This window comes from Struthio camelus, chromosome 2, assembly GCF_040807025.1.
Source record: "Struthio camelus isolate bStrCam1 chromosome 2, bStrCam1.hap1, whole genome shotgun sequence".
NCBI classification, from domain to species: Eukaryota; Metazoa; Chordata; class Aves; order Struthioniformes; family Struthionidae; genus Struthio; species Struthio camelus.
In genome coordinates this window covers 84,032,459-84,049,285 of record NC_090943.1, presented here as the reverse complement: position 1 = coordinate 84,049,285, position 16,827 = coordinate 84,032,459, and the positions used below count along the sequence as shown (strand labels likewise).

General features: G+C 40.0%; 1 protein-coding gene across 1 annotated transcript in view; it reads left to right on the top strand.

Annotated features, from left to right (window-relative positions):
- The window catches only part of MYO10 (myosin X), a 171,099-nt gene that overhangs the window by 62,280 nt on the left and 91,992 nt on the right, over positions 1–16,827 (top strand). The window contains exon 3 of the mRNA XM_068931458.1: positions 11,080–11,238. Within this exon, the coding sequence (XP_068787559.1) occupies positions 11,080–11,238 (159 nt within the window). The remainder of the gene's footprint in view (positions 1–11,079; positions 11,239–16,827) is intronic.

The window sequence follows — 16,827 nt, the reverse complement described above, 5'->3', positions numbered from 1 at the left end:
TCAGCTGGAGTTGGGGACCTTTAGCTTTTAGAGTTGATGCTGTGACAAAATCTCTCTTTTGGTGATAAATTCAGGAACTTTTTTTGACAGGAACTTCTAATGAAGTTCACAGTGCAGTTACCTGGCTGTCACTCTCCAGATGAGCAGTCCTGTGCAGGGGACTAAGAGCCTAGTGGTGCCACTGCAGCACGAGTGCTGCACTTGCTGTCACACAGAGAAGGCTTGTCCCCACCATACTGACTGTGCAGCACTTTGTCTTTGCTCTCCTGGAGAGTTGCAAGCAAATCAAGCGTATGTAAATGAATGAGTCAGACGGCAGCCTTTGGGGGGTGCAAGCGATATCCTTGTTCTTGGAGCAATTTTGCTTGCAGACCTTGCCCGTCATCCTCCCTCACCTTCTGATGGGTGCAACAGATTAGGGAGGTTATCAAAGTGTGAAGAGGGGAGAAAGAAAGATCCGTGCAGGGTTTGGGCACCATCTGCTCCTGCGGGTCGCAGTGACTTCCCTGACATTCTGGGAGGTTGAGTTCATACAAAGTGTTGGACTGAAAGAAAGGTAGGAACGAAGCCAAAAGGTTCAGGTTGATGTTGCTCGGGTTTCGTTTGTAAGGTGGAAGGCCCGAGGTTGCTCTGGTACTCTAGGACTGCTGTGAAACGTCTCCTCATAGTTCAGAGGAGCTCTGCTTGTTCTGCATCCCAGCAAACCTCGTCAGAACAGAACCTTTTTCACTTAGTTCAGAACAAGGCTTGCTTGATAGGGATAACCCCTTGAGCTCAAGCTCCCGTGTTTAGCACTACTTTATATTTGCCCCTAAATTTATTATTACAGCATTTCACAAAGACCATTCGTATTCCAAATTCAAAGTAATCCAATCAGCGCTTGCTTTTTTTCTTTTTTAAAAAGAAAAAACCCTATTGAGATTGTTTTATTGTGCCTCAAAAAAGCTAGTATAATTTTTAGGCGGCTGCTTGAACAGAGTTGTTCCCATTCTTCATAGCAGGGCGTTTTATTCAAATTCTGTCTTGTTCATTCAGTTGCAAATAATCATTGTTTATCTCATGTGAATCACTGAGTAAATATGAATTTAAAATTGGGAGTTCCACTCAAGCTCTGAATGATCTTGACAGTCAAGCTAGTGCTTTCAGTGCTTTGTATTGTCTGTAAAGGCACTTTCTATTGTGCAGAAAATGATGCATAAGTGGTGAAGGTTATTTATGCATTTTTTTTAATGTTTTGATCTTCCTTTTGAGAGGAAACATCAACTTTCATCCTCTTTTTTTTTTTTTTTTAGCTAGTTAAGTTAAGGTGGTGTACGTTAAAAGTAAAGGGAGTATTGCTGTTACTTCTGTTTACTAGGTGCTGCTTACAGTTGCACACCCTTGCAATGCCAACAAGTGGGGGCTGCCTTTGGTAGGGTGACCCCTGCCAAAAGGAGAAGTGAACTCATTGGAAAGGTTGGCCTGGATCTTGATTGTTCTGATACGTACTTGGCTCCGCTTTCTGCTTCACCTCAGAGCGCCCTGCAGCCTCTTCCATGACTTACTCTCTAGGCTTTCAAAACTGAGTTCCAGTTCAGACTCTGCTGTTGACCTGATGTCTCACAGGGAGCCAAACACTTCATCTCTTAGTATATTTTCTACGTGTCCTGCCGTTCAGCTATTTTTATTCAGTTATGCGTTCGGGGAAAGCCTGGGCCTCTGTGATCCCTCCACTCTTCAGTTCACAGACAGAAGGGGGTACTTTTCCATGGTTAAGCAATTGCTAGTGACATGCCAGGAATGTTTTGTGTTTTCTGCAGTGCCACGGTCACGGTATTTATAGATGGGTGGGCTTTTTAAAATCAAGCTTTGTGGTGTCTTCAGGTGCGGAGAACTGGAGGTTATACAAGGTCACTTCCAACTAAAGTTAGGTACTTTTTTTTTTTTCCTTCTTCTCTTAGAGTTAGTGTGGTCTGCCTAGAGACTTACTATACTATAATCTAGGTAAAATTTGTATGTTTAATTTGAATTAAATTTCCTTATTGTGTGTTTAGACAAGCTCAATTGAAGGGTCATGAGCACTGAACCTGTAATTGAAAGCTTGTTCATACTTGATGGTAGGGCTCGTCTACAAATGGAAACAGATGAACGTGTGGAATAAATTGTCTTGAAATACCTCTTGCAAAATAGGCGTTCAGTGGGAAGTCTTGATCAGACAAGCTTGTTGACATTGGACATTTAGGGAAACAACAAAGAAGTTTCATTTAGTGGCTTTGCGGAGCTCTACCGTGGTGATAAATGGGATTGCCATCCTGGCAGTATGCTTCTCCATGCTATGAAGTTGAGAAGCAAAAAAGGATACTTCTGCATGGGTGTGAAAATGCCAAGGTGTTAGTAGGAATGCTCAAGGAAGATGATGCAAACCAGAGATTAGTAAGAGACGTAGGGAAGTGCAATGGGGCAGGCTTCCAGGACTTGACCTGGGTGGTAGCTGCTACCCTGTATATCCTAGGGGCAGGCAACCTCATTGGGTGCAAGGATGCAGGCACAATGCAGCAGTGCAGACAAATCTGAAGAGTGTTAAGAAGGGAAGAGAGAGGGGAAAGGTCTAGATGTTTTGTTAGTGAAAGCAGGAAATAAGAGTAAGAATAGGTAGAAGTAAGGTGACCAATGGGTAAGATAAAAATAGAGGATTTTACAGAATTTATTTGGTAGATGCAGTAATGTGCAAAGTGGACTAAATCAGAAGGGAGGATTGAGAGTGGGGTGATTCCCAGGGTAGAGGGGCAGGAATTTTACCTAACAGATGGGAAAACAAATGGTGCGTGTATGGGATATTTGGAGAAAAGGCCAGTGTTGGCCATAGTGGAAACAATGTCAATTTAGTTGGTAATATCTCTTTTCTTGACATCAGTAAGTGCCTTTCATTATTTTCTTTAATTTTCCCCATCACTTAATAAATAAGAAACTCCATTGTGTTTTTCTTTGTTTTGAAAAAGATTAAATTGTGTTGCATCAAAGCAAGCCTTGAGCTCTGGTACATCTTGTTGCCTGAAAGATTGTGTTTTGACAATGGAATGGATGTCTGAGGTCAGCTCTTACAGAGAAATAGTAAATTATCAGACAAAAATATTACTTAGAGCACGCTGTTGTTGAAACTAACCATAGAATTTAAAATACTGGTAGTTAGTCTGTTTTACATTCGTGTTTAAATTGCTTAGGATTTATAAGAAAGCCTCCTTATCCTGCATTGTAAGTATCTATAGTCTTACAGATGTGTCCAGAAGAAAAAGGTCAACTACTGGATTGTTATTTTTGTTTTTAATCTGTGGTTCCTTGGGCTTTTAATGATTTATTTTTTCCCCTGGAATGTTGCATTCCACAGTTTGTAATGTGAGCTCAAGGCCTCTTTTCTCTGCTTGGACTCAAGTTTAAAGAGATTTGGTAAGGTTCATGGCATTCTTTTAACTTCAAAACACGAGGGGAACGCAAACGACGATCCTCAATCCAGACCAACAGCAGAGAATGAAAAAGTTGATATTTTGCAGTGGATGTTTCTGTGTACAGTCCGCTGTGTTATGCTGGCATACGTTCATTTCTCTGCTGTGGGGTCAATGACCGTAGGCAACAAGATGCATTGGGGAGCTGAGGGCACTGATAACTAAAACATATGAGCCAACTCCTCCAGAGGTTTCGGTCGAATCTTTCAGATTTTCATTGACGTCACCATAGCAGTTGGAATTAACGCTTTGAAAAACTCGTGTAGATGAGCTCTCAGGGCAGTAAAAGAAAGACTGTTGGCTTCACTTTGGGGGAAAGCAATTAACTTTGCTTTCTGATGTCTGTGGGCTGACCAAATGCTGTAGTGCTCAATTGGCTAATATCATAGGTGTTATTGAAGAAAGGTATGCTTGTATTTTTTGCTGTTTTGTAAACCTGTTTCCCGGATGACATCAATATGAAACCTACTTCCATTCACCTGCCTGTATCTTACTGAATTTTATGTTTAAGCAACCATGTCTTCCATTATCCTGTTAGTTATATGGATCTGAACAACTTAATTTAAATTACATGCTTGGCAAGGCCGGTGTTTCTGTTTTCAATGCAAGGATATCAGTCTTGTCTTCTGCAGCTTGAAAAGCACACTTAAGGTTAACAGAAAGTTAGGAAGGGCAGCAGAGAGATGCTAGTTGTTTCTTTTCTGTTATCCTCTACCAAAAAAAAAAAAACTGATTTTTTGCAACAGCATAGATGACAAGGAAGTGCTAAATTGTGTAAACGCTCGTGAGCGCTGCTGCATTCAGTACTGGGCATTAATCAGATACCATCAGATTAGTTGAGTCTAGTGTGTTTTATTAAGTTGAGTTAATCATGCTTGAGTGCTGCCTGCGTAGTGGGAAGAGCTGGACCACAAACAAAGCGGTTCCTGAACTTTCCCAGCTTACTTCCTAACGTATTAAGGTAACTTGAAGTCTGTGCCAATTTGTTTTAGCATGTGCAGTCTGGGCTATGAATGCTGGTTCAGCCATTCTTGCCATTAGGCGCTCGTCTCCAGGGGGTAGAGGCAGCAGAAAAACAGAGGTGGTAATTACTTTACTTTTTCTAAATTTAATCTAGCTGTGTTAGTGCCCTCAGTTGCCGATATGGTTCACAGTGCTGCGTATTTGCAGCAAGACGAGCAGCAGTTCAGTAGACATCCCTGGTGTGAACACGCAAATAGTCCTGTCTAGGGGGATTGTAAGATGCTATATTTCAGACCGTGAATGCTGGAAGCTAGCAGGGAGTTTAAGGCCACTGGCAGATGTCCTGGTCCAGACACAGCTGCTGGTAGAAAGAGTAAGTGCTCATTGCAGCCCTCTGCCAGAGGCTGCTGTAAGAGTCCTTACTCTTACGCTCCAGCATGAGATCACTATCCTGGCTTTTGGGAAGGCTTAATGTCTTCTAGTAGTGGAGCTGAAGCCAAACACTGGGTGTCCTTAACTAGAGGAAGGTGTGGTGGGTGTTCTTTGCGTTCATTTGGCAGAGGTTAAAGCCTCTGCATTTTTACATGAAGAAAAGGAAGTAAAGTTACTCTTTTCAGTTTTTCAAGTAGTGAAAATAGCTTTGGATTGAAAAAAAGAGAACTGAGTCTGTATTGATTATCAGTTGCGTTTGGGAGGGACGAGAGTTCAGGTTTCTGTATAAAAGGGACTGTTTTAAAATGCTTATAATGTCTAAATTTTTCAACATATGGTATTACACATTTTCAGAAAGCAGACTCTGTAAATGACCTAACTTGTGTCAGAGTTTTGAAGTTGCAGACAGACCTAATTCTGCCTCTCAATGCAAATCTCAAAGAAATCGCACAAGAATCATGAAGATTCCGTCATAACTGAGATACTTAATTGCTGGTGAGGAATCTTATAGGGTACCTGCTGCCTTTCTCCCATCAAATGTTGATCATCAACATCAGAACAAAAACCCAACTGCTTGTGAAAAACACTCTCTGAGATTTGACTCCGTATTGGCTCTGCGCGGACTGGAAGGCCTAAGTATGACTTGGAGGTTTTGCAAGAAATGGAGATTGTGTGTTTTTTGATGTGCTTTATGTGAACACTTAATTCGGCATTCTCTAAATTCACTCGACTGAGCTGTTATGAAATCCCCTGCTACTGCTTAGTAACCGTATTTGAGCAGGGATTTTTGTCACTTGGTACCACGTCATTAAATGATACAGTGAGAGAGAGAGAGCATGTGTGCTCCTGTCACTGAGGGCCCGCTCTGACATTTTTTCCTGGTGTTAATAAATTGTATTGCCAATTAAATCTTGTGTTAAAATACAATTTCCGTTAGCTCTTGAGCTTAGGGCTAATTTGTCAGTGCAGAAAATTAATTATACATTGTTTTATGTTACCCTCCCCGCCCCCCATGGACTACTTGAAAGACTTCTTGTTTTGTCTCATGCCAGATCACTTGTGCAGGATAAAAATGTCTTTTCAACATAAAGAAGTGAGGAATATTAAGTTCTTCATGCTGATTTCCATGCTCTTTTAAAAGCATCAGTGAAATTATTTCAATTGCAATCTTTTGCTTCAAACTCATGGTTTGTTTGTGTGTTGTTTTCATTACTTGCTGTAATTCTCCAGTAATCTCCTGGGTAGATTTACAGGAGTGTATTCACTTGAAATACTCTGTCAAGTTATTCCAAATTTCATGGCTTACTAGAAACTATTTCTGTTAACCAAGTTACAGACTCACCTAATAAATGCTTGTAAATTGTGGAGTACAATATTGCATTGCTGATGCAGCAGTATTCATGAATAGGTGCTGTATTTATGAATAATCAATATTAAATATTTATTTAGTAAAGCCATCATTTTCATTATATGTCTTTACTTTAGCACGTGATTTAGGAGTTGCCAGCTTTCCAGAGGGGAGTCCCATATGAATTGATTTATTCCAGGAGATTCCACTATTTTGGAACAAAACCCATCACAAAACTTGAACCATCAAAAAATGCCTCTACCTAGTGTTCATCTACAAAATCTCACCTTTAATCTCAGGGCGTGTTGTTGTAAGTTCTTAAGCTTCCTACAGTGTATTAGAGAGTATCTTACTGGCATCTTCTGTAAAGAGAACGTACTTCTTGCAGCAGCAATTGGGGATCTGGATACTGTTTCAGGGGGTGATGGGGGAATCTGGCCTGTGAGATGCAGTCATATCCATATCCTGGAAGAGCTTATGTGCTGTCACTGACTTCCCTCTAGCTTCTTTTCCTCTATGTGCAAGGCAAACATTGTCTTTGCGGGATGATGAATTAATTTTTTCTGTTTCTCATTCTTTCCCATCTGGGAAATACTTCTGAAATAGGAATTAGTTCCCACACTCAATATCTAGGGCTTGACATTGTATCTTAAAGCAGGTCTAACAAATGCTGCAGATGGTATTGTCATTGGGCAGGGAGACCTGGATGCTACTCTGGCTGCATCTCTGTCCTGGTGAGATTGATAAACTTTATGCAGTTCTGGAGAGAATAGAGTTGAGCTCATAAACCTGTTGATTACCAGACAAACATGAATCAGGACATGGGGTCATATCTTAAAACCTTTGAAATAGGCTATCATAACTAAATCTGTGTGTTTTGTATGCATGCTTTGTGTGTGTCACCCTATTTTTAATGTTCAGGCAAACATTCTTGTCCTTGTTTATCTGTTTTTCTTGATTTTTCTTTTTTCTTTTTTCTTTTTTTTTCTTTTTTTTTTTTTTTTTTAAACTAGTGAGAGAAATCTGACTTGGCAGCATATAATCACCTCCTTTCAGTCATGTTTACTTTCTTCTTCGAGACTGGTACTAAACAGTGTTCCTTCAGCCTGCAGGTGTCGGCTCTCCTTTCAGAAATTAATATCTGAGTGTTTGACTGCTGCCTTCCTAATTCCCAGAGTACCTGTGACAGCTTTGCTCTGTGCTATCTGAGGACATTGGAATCATAGTGCCCTTGGGTTTTACGGTTGCTACTTCATTTGGGTCCGTTTGTGGTGTGTTTATCATGGCACCAGTAAGCCATGATAAGGACAGTCAAGCCGTTCTGAAGTATTATTCCTCTTTCCCAATGAGATACTCTTTACTATTGTTTAGCAGGATTTACTGCTTTATCTTACATTTCTTAAATTTGTTCTTTTTGTTGCTGTTCTTTGCATTGTTTGTTCCTATCTCAACCTCTAATTTTCACTTCCACAGTAATTTTGAGAGTTATTGTTTTGCATGCTGTCTCTTTGGGGCTTAATTTATAGTTTTCTACGTATTCAGCATGTTTTCTTATCTTGGTCCATTTCTATCTTGAGAGGAAAGTGTTTTTTTGCTGAATTTTCGTTTAGGTTTGTCTTAAATCTTATTCAAAGTTTCCTGCATGTTTTACTTGACCTTCCAGAAATGCTGGAAAGACCTTAGAGGATGCAAGCTCCTGTACTCTGCCAACATGCTCTTCTTAAAGTTCAGGAACCTACTTTTTCATCTTCCTTTCTTGCATTTTGACCCTGTAGGATGACTATGAGGTTTCTATTTCCTGAGGATTTCTTCTGCTGTACTATTTTATAACATGACCTTCTAATTAGTATTGATGAAGTTCAAGGTTGTTTTTTCACATACTTATCTTAAAAAAGGCGTGAGCCAAGATGAAACAACAAAAGCAGGGTCTGCAGGGCTTCAATACTAGGACTACCAGCAGTCCATTGTAAGGAAATGAGGCCTATGCATATGATCCTGCTACCTGCCTGCTGACTTTGATCTTGTTTGCTGATTTTGACCAAATTTGGCAGCGAGGTTATAAAGTTTGAAAGGTGCACAGTTCTGATAAAAATCAAAAACAATGGAAAAATAACTCTAACATGGAGGAAGAAACCCTTGTCCTTTCTGCTCTGGGTGACGGCCTGTGTGACCAGTGAGTGTGCTTTCTAGCTGCTCAGTGTACAAGCAGAGCTCTAAATCAGCTCAGAGAGCGATTTCCTCATCCAGACGAGAAGGCAACCTGTGGACGAGCTGAAATTATGAGATGGACCAGCTTGAACAAGAGGAAACTGGTTTCGAGAGAGAAGGATTAAACTATAGAGACCATAGTCCTACTCCTCTCAGGTCAATTGTCGTGTTATTTTTCTTAATGTGTTTTTATTAATTCCTTATGCTTATAAATGTGCTTAACAATGAATGAAAAGCTATGCATAGTCTTATGAGCCTATACATCACATACCAAAGAATACAAATCACTAAGAAAAATTCTCCTCTTAGAAATGATGGTCTATCTCCTTTCTATGTTCACATGACCCACACTCACAGAACATGTGCTATCATATTCTGATTTCCTAATTCTCCTATTGAGTCTATTTTTCTGTTTTAATTCCGTCTCCTCCCTGATATGTAGCCTCAGTTTGAGTTGCTTACTTTTCTAAAATTTGCTCTGCTTCCCCATTATTTCCAAGGCTTCCAGCTTATGTTATTTTTTGCTTTGCAGTATTGCCTTTGCTTTTTCACCATAGCTCTTCCAGTTAAGAACTGCAGTTTATTCCACTTGAAATGTGATTATCTCTAATTCTAGATTATTCTTTGTGTGGTTAGTCTGGGGTCCTCTAAGACTGTTTTCAACCCCAAAGTTTTGCTACTGATGGTTCAAAGTTTTGCTACTGATGGTTCTGTTCTCATTCTTTCTGTTTGAAACATCTGGATCACTTCCCCTTGAATATGTTTAAGTTGCTCTTTTCTTCATGCTGACCAACCTCTCTGCCCTGTACAAATGCTTGTCTTCTCACCTTCCATCTGATGAGCAGTATTTTACAGGAAACAATTAAATCCCTACATGTCTGTCTTTTCCCATGGTTGTGGATCGTATTTTGGATTATCCTGAATCTTTAGGAACGTTCTTGGTGCTTGTTTGTATGTCTCATTGATGTTTGGGCTTTCTTCCAGCTCCTGTTAGAAATTTGTTTCCCAAATCTTCCTCCTCCTCTTTTTCCCTCAGCCTTCCCTCAGTATACTCTGTACTGGTACGAATGACAGCTGTAGCTGTTTGGTCTGTGCCAAAAGTTGGTATATTCAGTCTGGAGTATGATTTTAGTGAACGCTTTTTATCAGGCAATTCTCCTTATTCATTTGGTGGGTTATTCTGGTACAAAGCTTTAATGTTAAGTCTGTTCTACATTCAGCCTGCTGCTTCTGTAATTCCCTTTTCTCACTTGTCTCAGCAAGACAGAAAAAAATCATGCAACACTGACTGCCAGGAATCTATTTTCATGAATAGCATCTTATAATGATACTGACTGTCCCCTTTCAATCGTTCGTTGCAAGAAATATACACGTGTGGGTTTTTTCCTGAAAATCTTTTGAGTTTTCTTTTCCTTGGAAGGCTTGGCATCTTGCGCTGGACTGCTCCATTCCATAATACTGTGTAATCCACAGCCCACACACGCAATTCTGAGATGTTCACAAGCAGTTGGGCTGTAGTTACTGCAATTCTTCAATCAGATGAAAGTTTTATAAATATTAGTTCAAAATATTTTGGAAGATTTTTATGTTCCACATTATTAGATTATTCACATTCACCAAGAAAGTCGAGCTGTGGGTTAAACAGTGGTTACGTTAGCCAGGCGATACACGTTAGTATCGCCTAAGTAGTGTTGGCTTCAAAATGCAGATGTATGTCTATAGGGATGAGTTGCCAAGATGTGAATTAAAAGGAAATGGGAAGCTGAATTGCAAAGTGATTTATAGTCTTTAGTGATGTCATTAGTATTCATAAAAGTTTATTTAACTTTATTGGGGTTATATGCAACTTCTGAGCATATTTATAGTAGTTTTGCAGAATATATGTAGAAATGTTTTATGGCTGAGTATTTAAATCACGTTTTTTTAGTGCTTTTTACTGTCCATTTTGAATGGACTTCAGATATTCATCTCAATAGAGCATTGATTAGGAATTGATTCACTCATTCATTTTCAAATATCTGCAGCCTGCTGAACTTGGTGCGCTAATTATGCTAAGAGTAATCTTATAATGATACTGACTGTCCCCTTTCAATTGTTCGTTGACCTAACCTACTAGTGATCCTGATCAGAGAATTGAATTGAAACATTTAAATGGAATTTGGATCGAACATACAAACACTTGTAGCCCTGTTAGATCAGTCCATTCATTTTTGCTTTCTTGTAGGGTGAAGCATGTTTCCCCAAAGTAATTTGAATATGAGTGGGTTTTACTGGGGGGGGGGAAGGGGGACCAGCAAATGACGTTTTGCCTTGTTGTTTGGTTGAGGGTTTTTTTGGATTTTCTGGGAATGGTAGTTTGCTTGTTATTTTCCAGATAAAGTCCTTAAGTAGTCGAGTGTGAAACTAGATTCCTTTTGTCCAGAACAGACATCAGTCCTCAGGGTATTGTCAGTATGGGCTAGTTTCATATGACCCCTGCATATGTCTTTGGGGCCTAATTATTGTCAAAGAAGGTATAAATGGCAAGCTATTATGTCTTACAATTCTACCCCTTGGTAAACTGAATAGACAAGAACAGGTATGAAAGCTCCCTTCTTAAGTATTGAGTTTTTGAACGTGTATTCTGATTTTTTTTTCCCCCTCTTTCAGGTATTCACTTACAAACAGAGCACAATCACACACCAAAAAGTAACGCCTATGCATCAAACGAGTGCAGAGAGTGTGGAAGACATGGCGGCACTAGTAGATCTCCATGAAGGCTCCATCATGCACAACTTATTCCAGCGATATCAGCGAGATAAAATCTATGTAAGTTTCCTCTAAAATTAAGAAAAATATCCAGAGGGGATGTTTTTGACTGTGTAACTACTGTGTGTTTTGCTGTTCTGTGGTATTTTCCTTCCTAATGTTCTCCAGAATTCTTTATGTATTTGTATAGTCCTGAAGTATGCCTAATGTAGCAACTTCTCCCCAACAAAAATGGCAGGAGAAGTTAGCCCAGGGCTGGCAAGGCAATCCTTTGGAAACCTTTAAAAACTGATATAACTGATGTGCCTTTCCAGTGACTGGGTTGTGTAAAGGTTCTTGTTTTTCTCTTCTCCTTTAGACCCTCTGCACCAGCAATGTGGTCTGTGTATGTGACCTGAGAGGATGCAGGGGGATTTAGTCTGTGACTGCCATTTGGAGATCTCATCAAGTCAAGATGCAGCTCTGATCAGCTTCCCCCTTTTTTTTTATTGTAATAGAAAGGGGGTGGAATCTTGATTGTCCTGCTGAGAACACATATGATGATAAAATATACGTAGTTAAGAGTTTTGGGTACGTGAGACCAGCCAGCTGTTGAGCAGTTTCAAAAATTAGGATTTTGTCTACACAGAACTTTCTCTCAACCCTGTGGTAGAGATTTTTGTGATTAGATTTACCTGGTTTTAAATAGTTTTTTTACTCTTGAACTGACTAGATTTGAATCTTTCCTGAATCTAGCATTACGCTAAATGTGAGAAGGATATAGGGAGTTTTAGTGACTGCCATAGGTTGTGAAATTTCACTTTTGTAGGTTGCTCAGTGGTTTAATAAAAATAAATTAATTACAGAATAAAATTTTTTTTTTCAAATCGTGTTTCTAGATCCTCGGTTTAGCCATCTATATGCTTTATTCCAAGTTTAATCTATTTTATTTGGCTTCTTTATTTTTAAGCATAAACGTATCTTAAAGTAAAAATAAAATTCCCCCATATTTAGAAATTTTTTTATGACAAAGAAGCAAAAAAGGACACAAGTAAATTATATTCCTTTGTGCGTCACCTTTAAAGGGGCTTGTAATGAGACTCTTAAATGTTGAGTCTGTATTTAGTTGTCATTAGAAAGTCTTTGGTTTTCTCAAAACAAACCAATCGTTTTGCCTTTCAGAAAAATCAGCAGGCAAAAAATGAACATATATGAGCATGTATGAACAATTCTACGTGTGCACGAAAAAAAATATTGGTAACAGTTTGCTTTTCCCCTAGTGTTATTACATTAGAATATAATACTCCATGTGAGTTAAAATATTCTATTTCCTGAGCTATTATATGTACTCAGATAATGGGACATGAATGTCTGCTTTTCCCCCCCCCCCCTTTTAAAAAGTGTGTTGTGTGGAGGGAGAACTTTTCTGAAGAGCCAAAGCATAACCTCGCTCTGAAGAGACGTGTCCCAGTTTATTTCCTAGCTTGTTGAGGCAAGTTTAGGGTACGCTGATGCTTGGTGCCGAGTTCTAGACAAACAGGTTTGTGTGCTGTTAGTGATGACAAGTCCGTTGCTGCTGTGAATACTCATTGTCCTTACAGTTTGGTTAATTTTACTGCTCGCTCTTTTGGGTACAGCTCTCCTGAAAAAGCAGGGTGATTGGGGAAAAAAAGGTGCGTTTTGAAATGCATATGAAAGAGTCTCTCTTGTCCTATGTATGTAACCAAGGCCTGATGTAACAAGCATTTTCTTGATTCTTTCCCTGTTGTTCTTGCTACCCCGCTCCTGGCGTGCCAGAGGTAGTGTTTTAGCAGAACAGGGCTCCAGGAACAGAGAAACTGAAAAAATCAGATTAGATGCCTTGAATAATTTTGTGAAATGTTACTAGGTGTATGAGTATGTGTTATAGGAGGAGGTAGTGTAGGAGGAGTCTGCAAATGAACCATGTCATCTCAAGCCAGAATGAAATAACTGTATGAGCAGTTCAATGATTTTTTTTAATGTTTGATGTAAAAAAAAAAAAAAAAAAAAACCCTAAAAAAAAAAAACAACCTCACACCACATACACTAAAAGGAAAAAAATCAGCTACATTAACTTTACCTTGCCAAATACATTCATGCAGCTAAAGAAATTAGAATTCTCTTCATTCTACTTTGGGACTAGACTGGTTCTTGCATAAGACCAGAGGGACCATTGGAGTTCAGGCCAGGAGCATCAAAACTTTCCAAAATATACCTCGCCTTTTCCCTTCCCTCCGAAAAAGTCGCCTCCCATGGCCAGTAATTGCTCTGTCAGTATAGTGTACATACTGTGTGTGGTGTCTGTCTCAGGGTTTTGATAGTATCTCTCCCCTGTGCATTGTAGGTAACCCAGGAAGGTATGTGCACCTCTGCATTCTGGGCTTGGGGGCTAATTTTACCCCCTTGGAAGACTTCTCTCCATCCCTTAATATAAATCACTGTATAAATGCCATGTCCTGGCTTTTGGCTTATAGATGCTTGTTATTTTATCCTTGTTTTGCTCAGGTCTGTGCACTGTTGTCCACCTCCCAAGTAGGAGAAAAATGTGCTATGTATATATTCATAAAATAGATGCACAGAGTTGTATTCTGGCTTTTTAGTGGTGTACTGGCATTTTCAAGTTACATATTTGAAGTACTACAGACGTATTGGTGTGGCCCTTGAATTCGGTAGCTCCTTGTTAGTTTTCGCAGTGGCAGTGAGACTGGGAAGCACCGTTGTACCCTGAATGAGGAACGAATGCACTTAATTAGGATATAAGTTTTGGTGTTTGGTTTGGTTTTAACCAAAAACAAAAAGTGAAGTGCAATATGCTAAATTATGGTGTAAGGTATATATTAATTTTAAAAATACAGAACAGTTCATTAAAAGTTTAAATAGTTGCTTTCCAAGGAAGAAAATATTTATGCAACTCTTTCCATGTTAACTTGTGTGTTTGTATTTGAGGAGCTGCTTCTCCAGCAAAGAGCGTTTAAGTAAATATCTTCAGACGTTTGAGTTCAGTTTACTTTTCCTTTTCTTAATAACATTTTTGCCTCTTCAGCTCACATGATCATGCCCACATTCCTAAACTCTTCACTATTTCCCCATTAATTTTATAAAAATATTTGCTAGAGATGCCAAAAAGTGTCAAAGCGTGTCAGTGCCTTTCTTTGCTGCTGCCAACCGCTCCAGCTGTAAAGGCCAGTGTAGAATTTTCTGTATTTCGTGCCGTTTCTTTGGGAGGAGTTTGATTTGGTGCATAGACTACGTTCACAGCGTGGATAGCGCCTGGCTCTGTACTTAGTAAGGTGAAACTCCTGACAGAACCTGTGTTGTTAGTGAGAAGATGAAACAAAATTTGTTATAGACCGTGTGCAACCATCTTCTTGTATTAGCATCTGGTCTGTCAGCCTCTACTTGTGATACTATTTGTCTGAATTTCTGTAAGAGAGAAGAGTGCTTGCTTTCCCTTTTCAGTGTGGGAGAAGCATGGGCCGTACATGCCCTTTCTAGGTTCTTCAGAACAGGCTCCTGATTGGTATTTTTTGGCCTTGTTGATTAACACCGCTTTACGTAGGAGCTTGTTTCTGGGTTATCACTGCTCTTGTTGCCCAGGAAGGGAGCAGGGTTAGTATGCCAGGGATTATATGTTGCTGAGGCTTTCGTTGCTACTCCTTCCCTCCTCCCGCATCCCCCACTTTGGTTCATCAGGAACAGCTGGATATAGGAGATCCAGCTTTTGGACAACTGCACGCAAGGTTTAACTCCTGTGTTCTAGCGCTCAGATTACCTTACGTACTTGGTAGGTATGTGCCAAATATAGAAAGATAAACACCGGCGCTAAATGTGGCAGCCATATGAAGGTGCCCACATTTGAAAATTGAACCTTTTGTGGAGGCGAACGAGGGATTTCATCATCTCTCTGAAGCAAAGCCAGTGCTGAGCACGTACTGGTAATACAAGCAGCTGTGGGAGGTGGAAAGCGGAAGTGCTACAGCGGTTGCCTTGTTGCTGTTCAAAAGAGAATTGTTCCCGAAGCTGTTGATTCCGGTTTACTTTTACTTAAGAACGCAGCATGCGGGAGACTGGCATAGTCTTGGAGAAGACACCATAAACCACATTATTTGGATTGTACTGCAAGCCATATAAATTATGGTGTTTAAGCAGGCTCTGAAAAGAGCTGCCTTTCTCTTGTCTCTGCGGCCAGTGGTTGGTTACTGGTCCAGGCAACTGTATTTAAGAAGAGCAGATCAGAGGATTAGAGAGGAGCTTTTGTTGCGGTGAGAGGCGAGTTAAAAATAACTTCAGTACACATTTACTTGGTACTGTACACTTCAATATGGAAGTTTTCAGTGTCAAAAAAATCCTCATTTGACTATGTTTAAGCTAAACTAAACAAGTTCCTAAATGTGTTTGATTGTTTTTCCCCTTTTGAATTAAGCTCTGAAGTAGCAGGTAGATGCTTTTCCCTTTGAGGTGGCAATTATTTGATGCGTGCACTTTAGTTTAGGTCAGAACCGTGTCCCTTGGGCCCAGAAAAGCATACAGTGCGGGGTGGGGCGCGGCAACCCCTCCGCCGTTTTCCCCAGTGGGTGCCAAAGAGCCTCTTGCTTCATGGGCCAAAGGCCTTGTCCAGGGGGAGAGAGAGTTGCCTTGAGGTCGTGAAGCAGTCTAGCGCGATGGCAAGGAAGGCTGCAAGAGAAAATAACCTGTTTTGCTGACTTTCAAATTAGAGTTGTGGCCTGCCTGCAGATAATTACAACCATCTGTTAGGTTTGCGTATGTGTGTATAAAAACTGTTTTACCAGCCACGTAGACACATGGTGCTGAACCAGCCACATCCACATCAGAGGATGATGGTGGTGACTGGGAGCTCAGTTTTCATGCCTTTCCTTCCTTTTTCTCTTCAGCTGAAGCAACAAGCATGGGATAACTTGCATGAGAAAGCAAAAACCCTCCAATTTTTAAAAAAGGTGTTAATTTGGAAAAGTTGTATCTTTCCTAACAACATTGTGTGCAGAGTTTGTATCCACCTCATTGCACTGAATGCTCAGTTATCTGTCCTTAAAGGGTGTATTCCGTTATTCATACATTGATTTTTAAATCTGTTTGTGTGGGGGGGGTTGTTTGTTTGTTTGTTTGTTTGTTTTTAACAGCATGTTCAGTTGTAGTTTGTGAAGTCACCTAATTACTGCATGTTTTTCTCCCTCCGTAAGTCGTGGGGGTTCCCTGAGGGAACTGGCTGATGTTTGTGCAATATTAATCAATAGCAGGATGAACCGTCGGGGATTTTTCAAATTCCGTTTGCAGACAGAGACACTTTAGTATCTAGGTCACTTGCTGTCTGTGACTTTGTCTAGGTTTTTGCATACTCAGGTTTTCTGAGTAAAATAAAACTCACTTCAGACGCTGTGCAGTTCCTCTGTGCCATGTTACAGTGGGTCAACAGGAAGTGGAAGTTGGTGCATGTTATACTGGGAAAATAGCAAGGCATACCAGAGTAGTGGTTACTTAAATAAAACCAGTAGGCATTAAGACAGGCGTAATTATTGCACTTCAGAAGCACTTCTGTTTGGATGTCTTCTACCACGGATACAAGTTTTAAGTAGAGGCAAAGAGACAAAGGAAGATCGGTAGGAGGCCATAGCCAAAAAGTGGAGACTTATG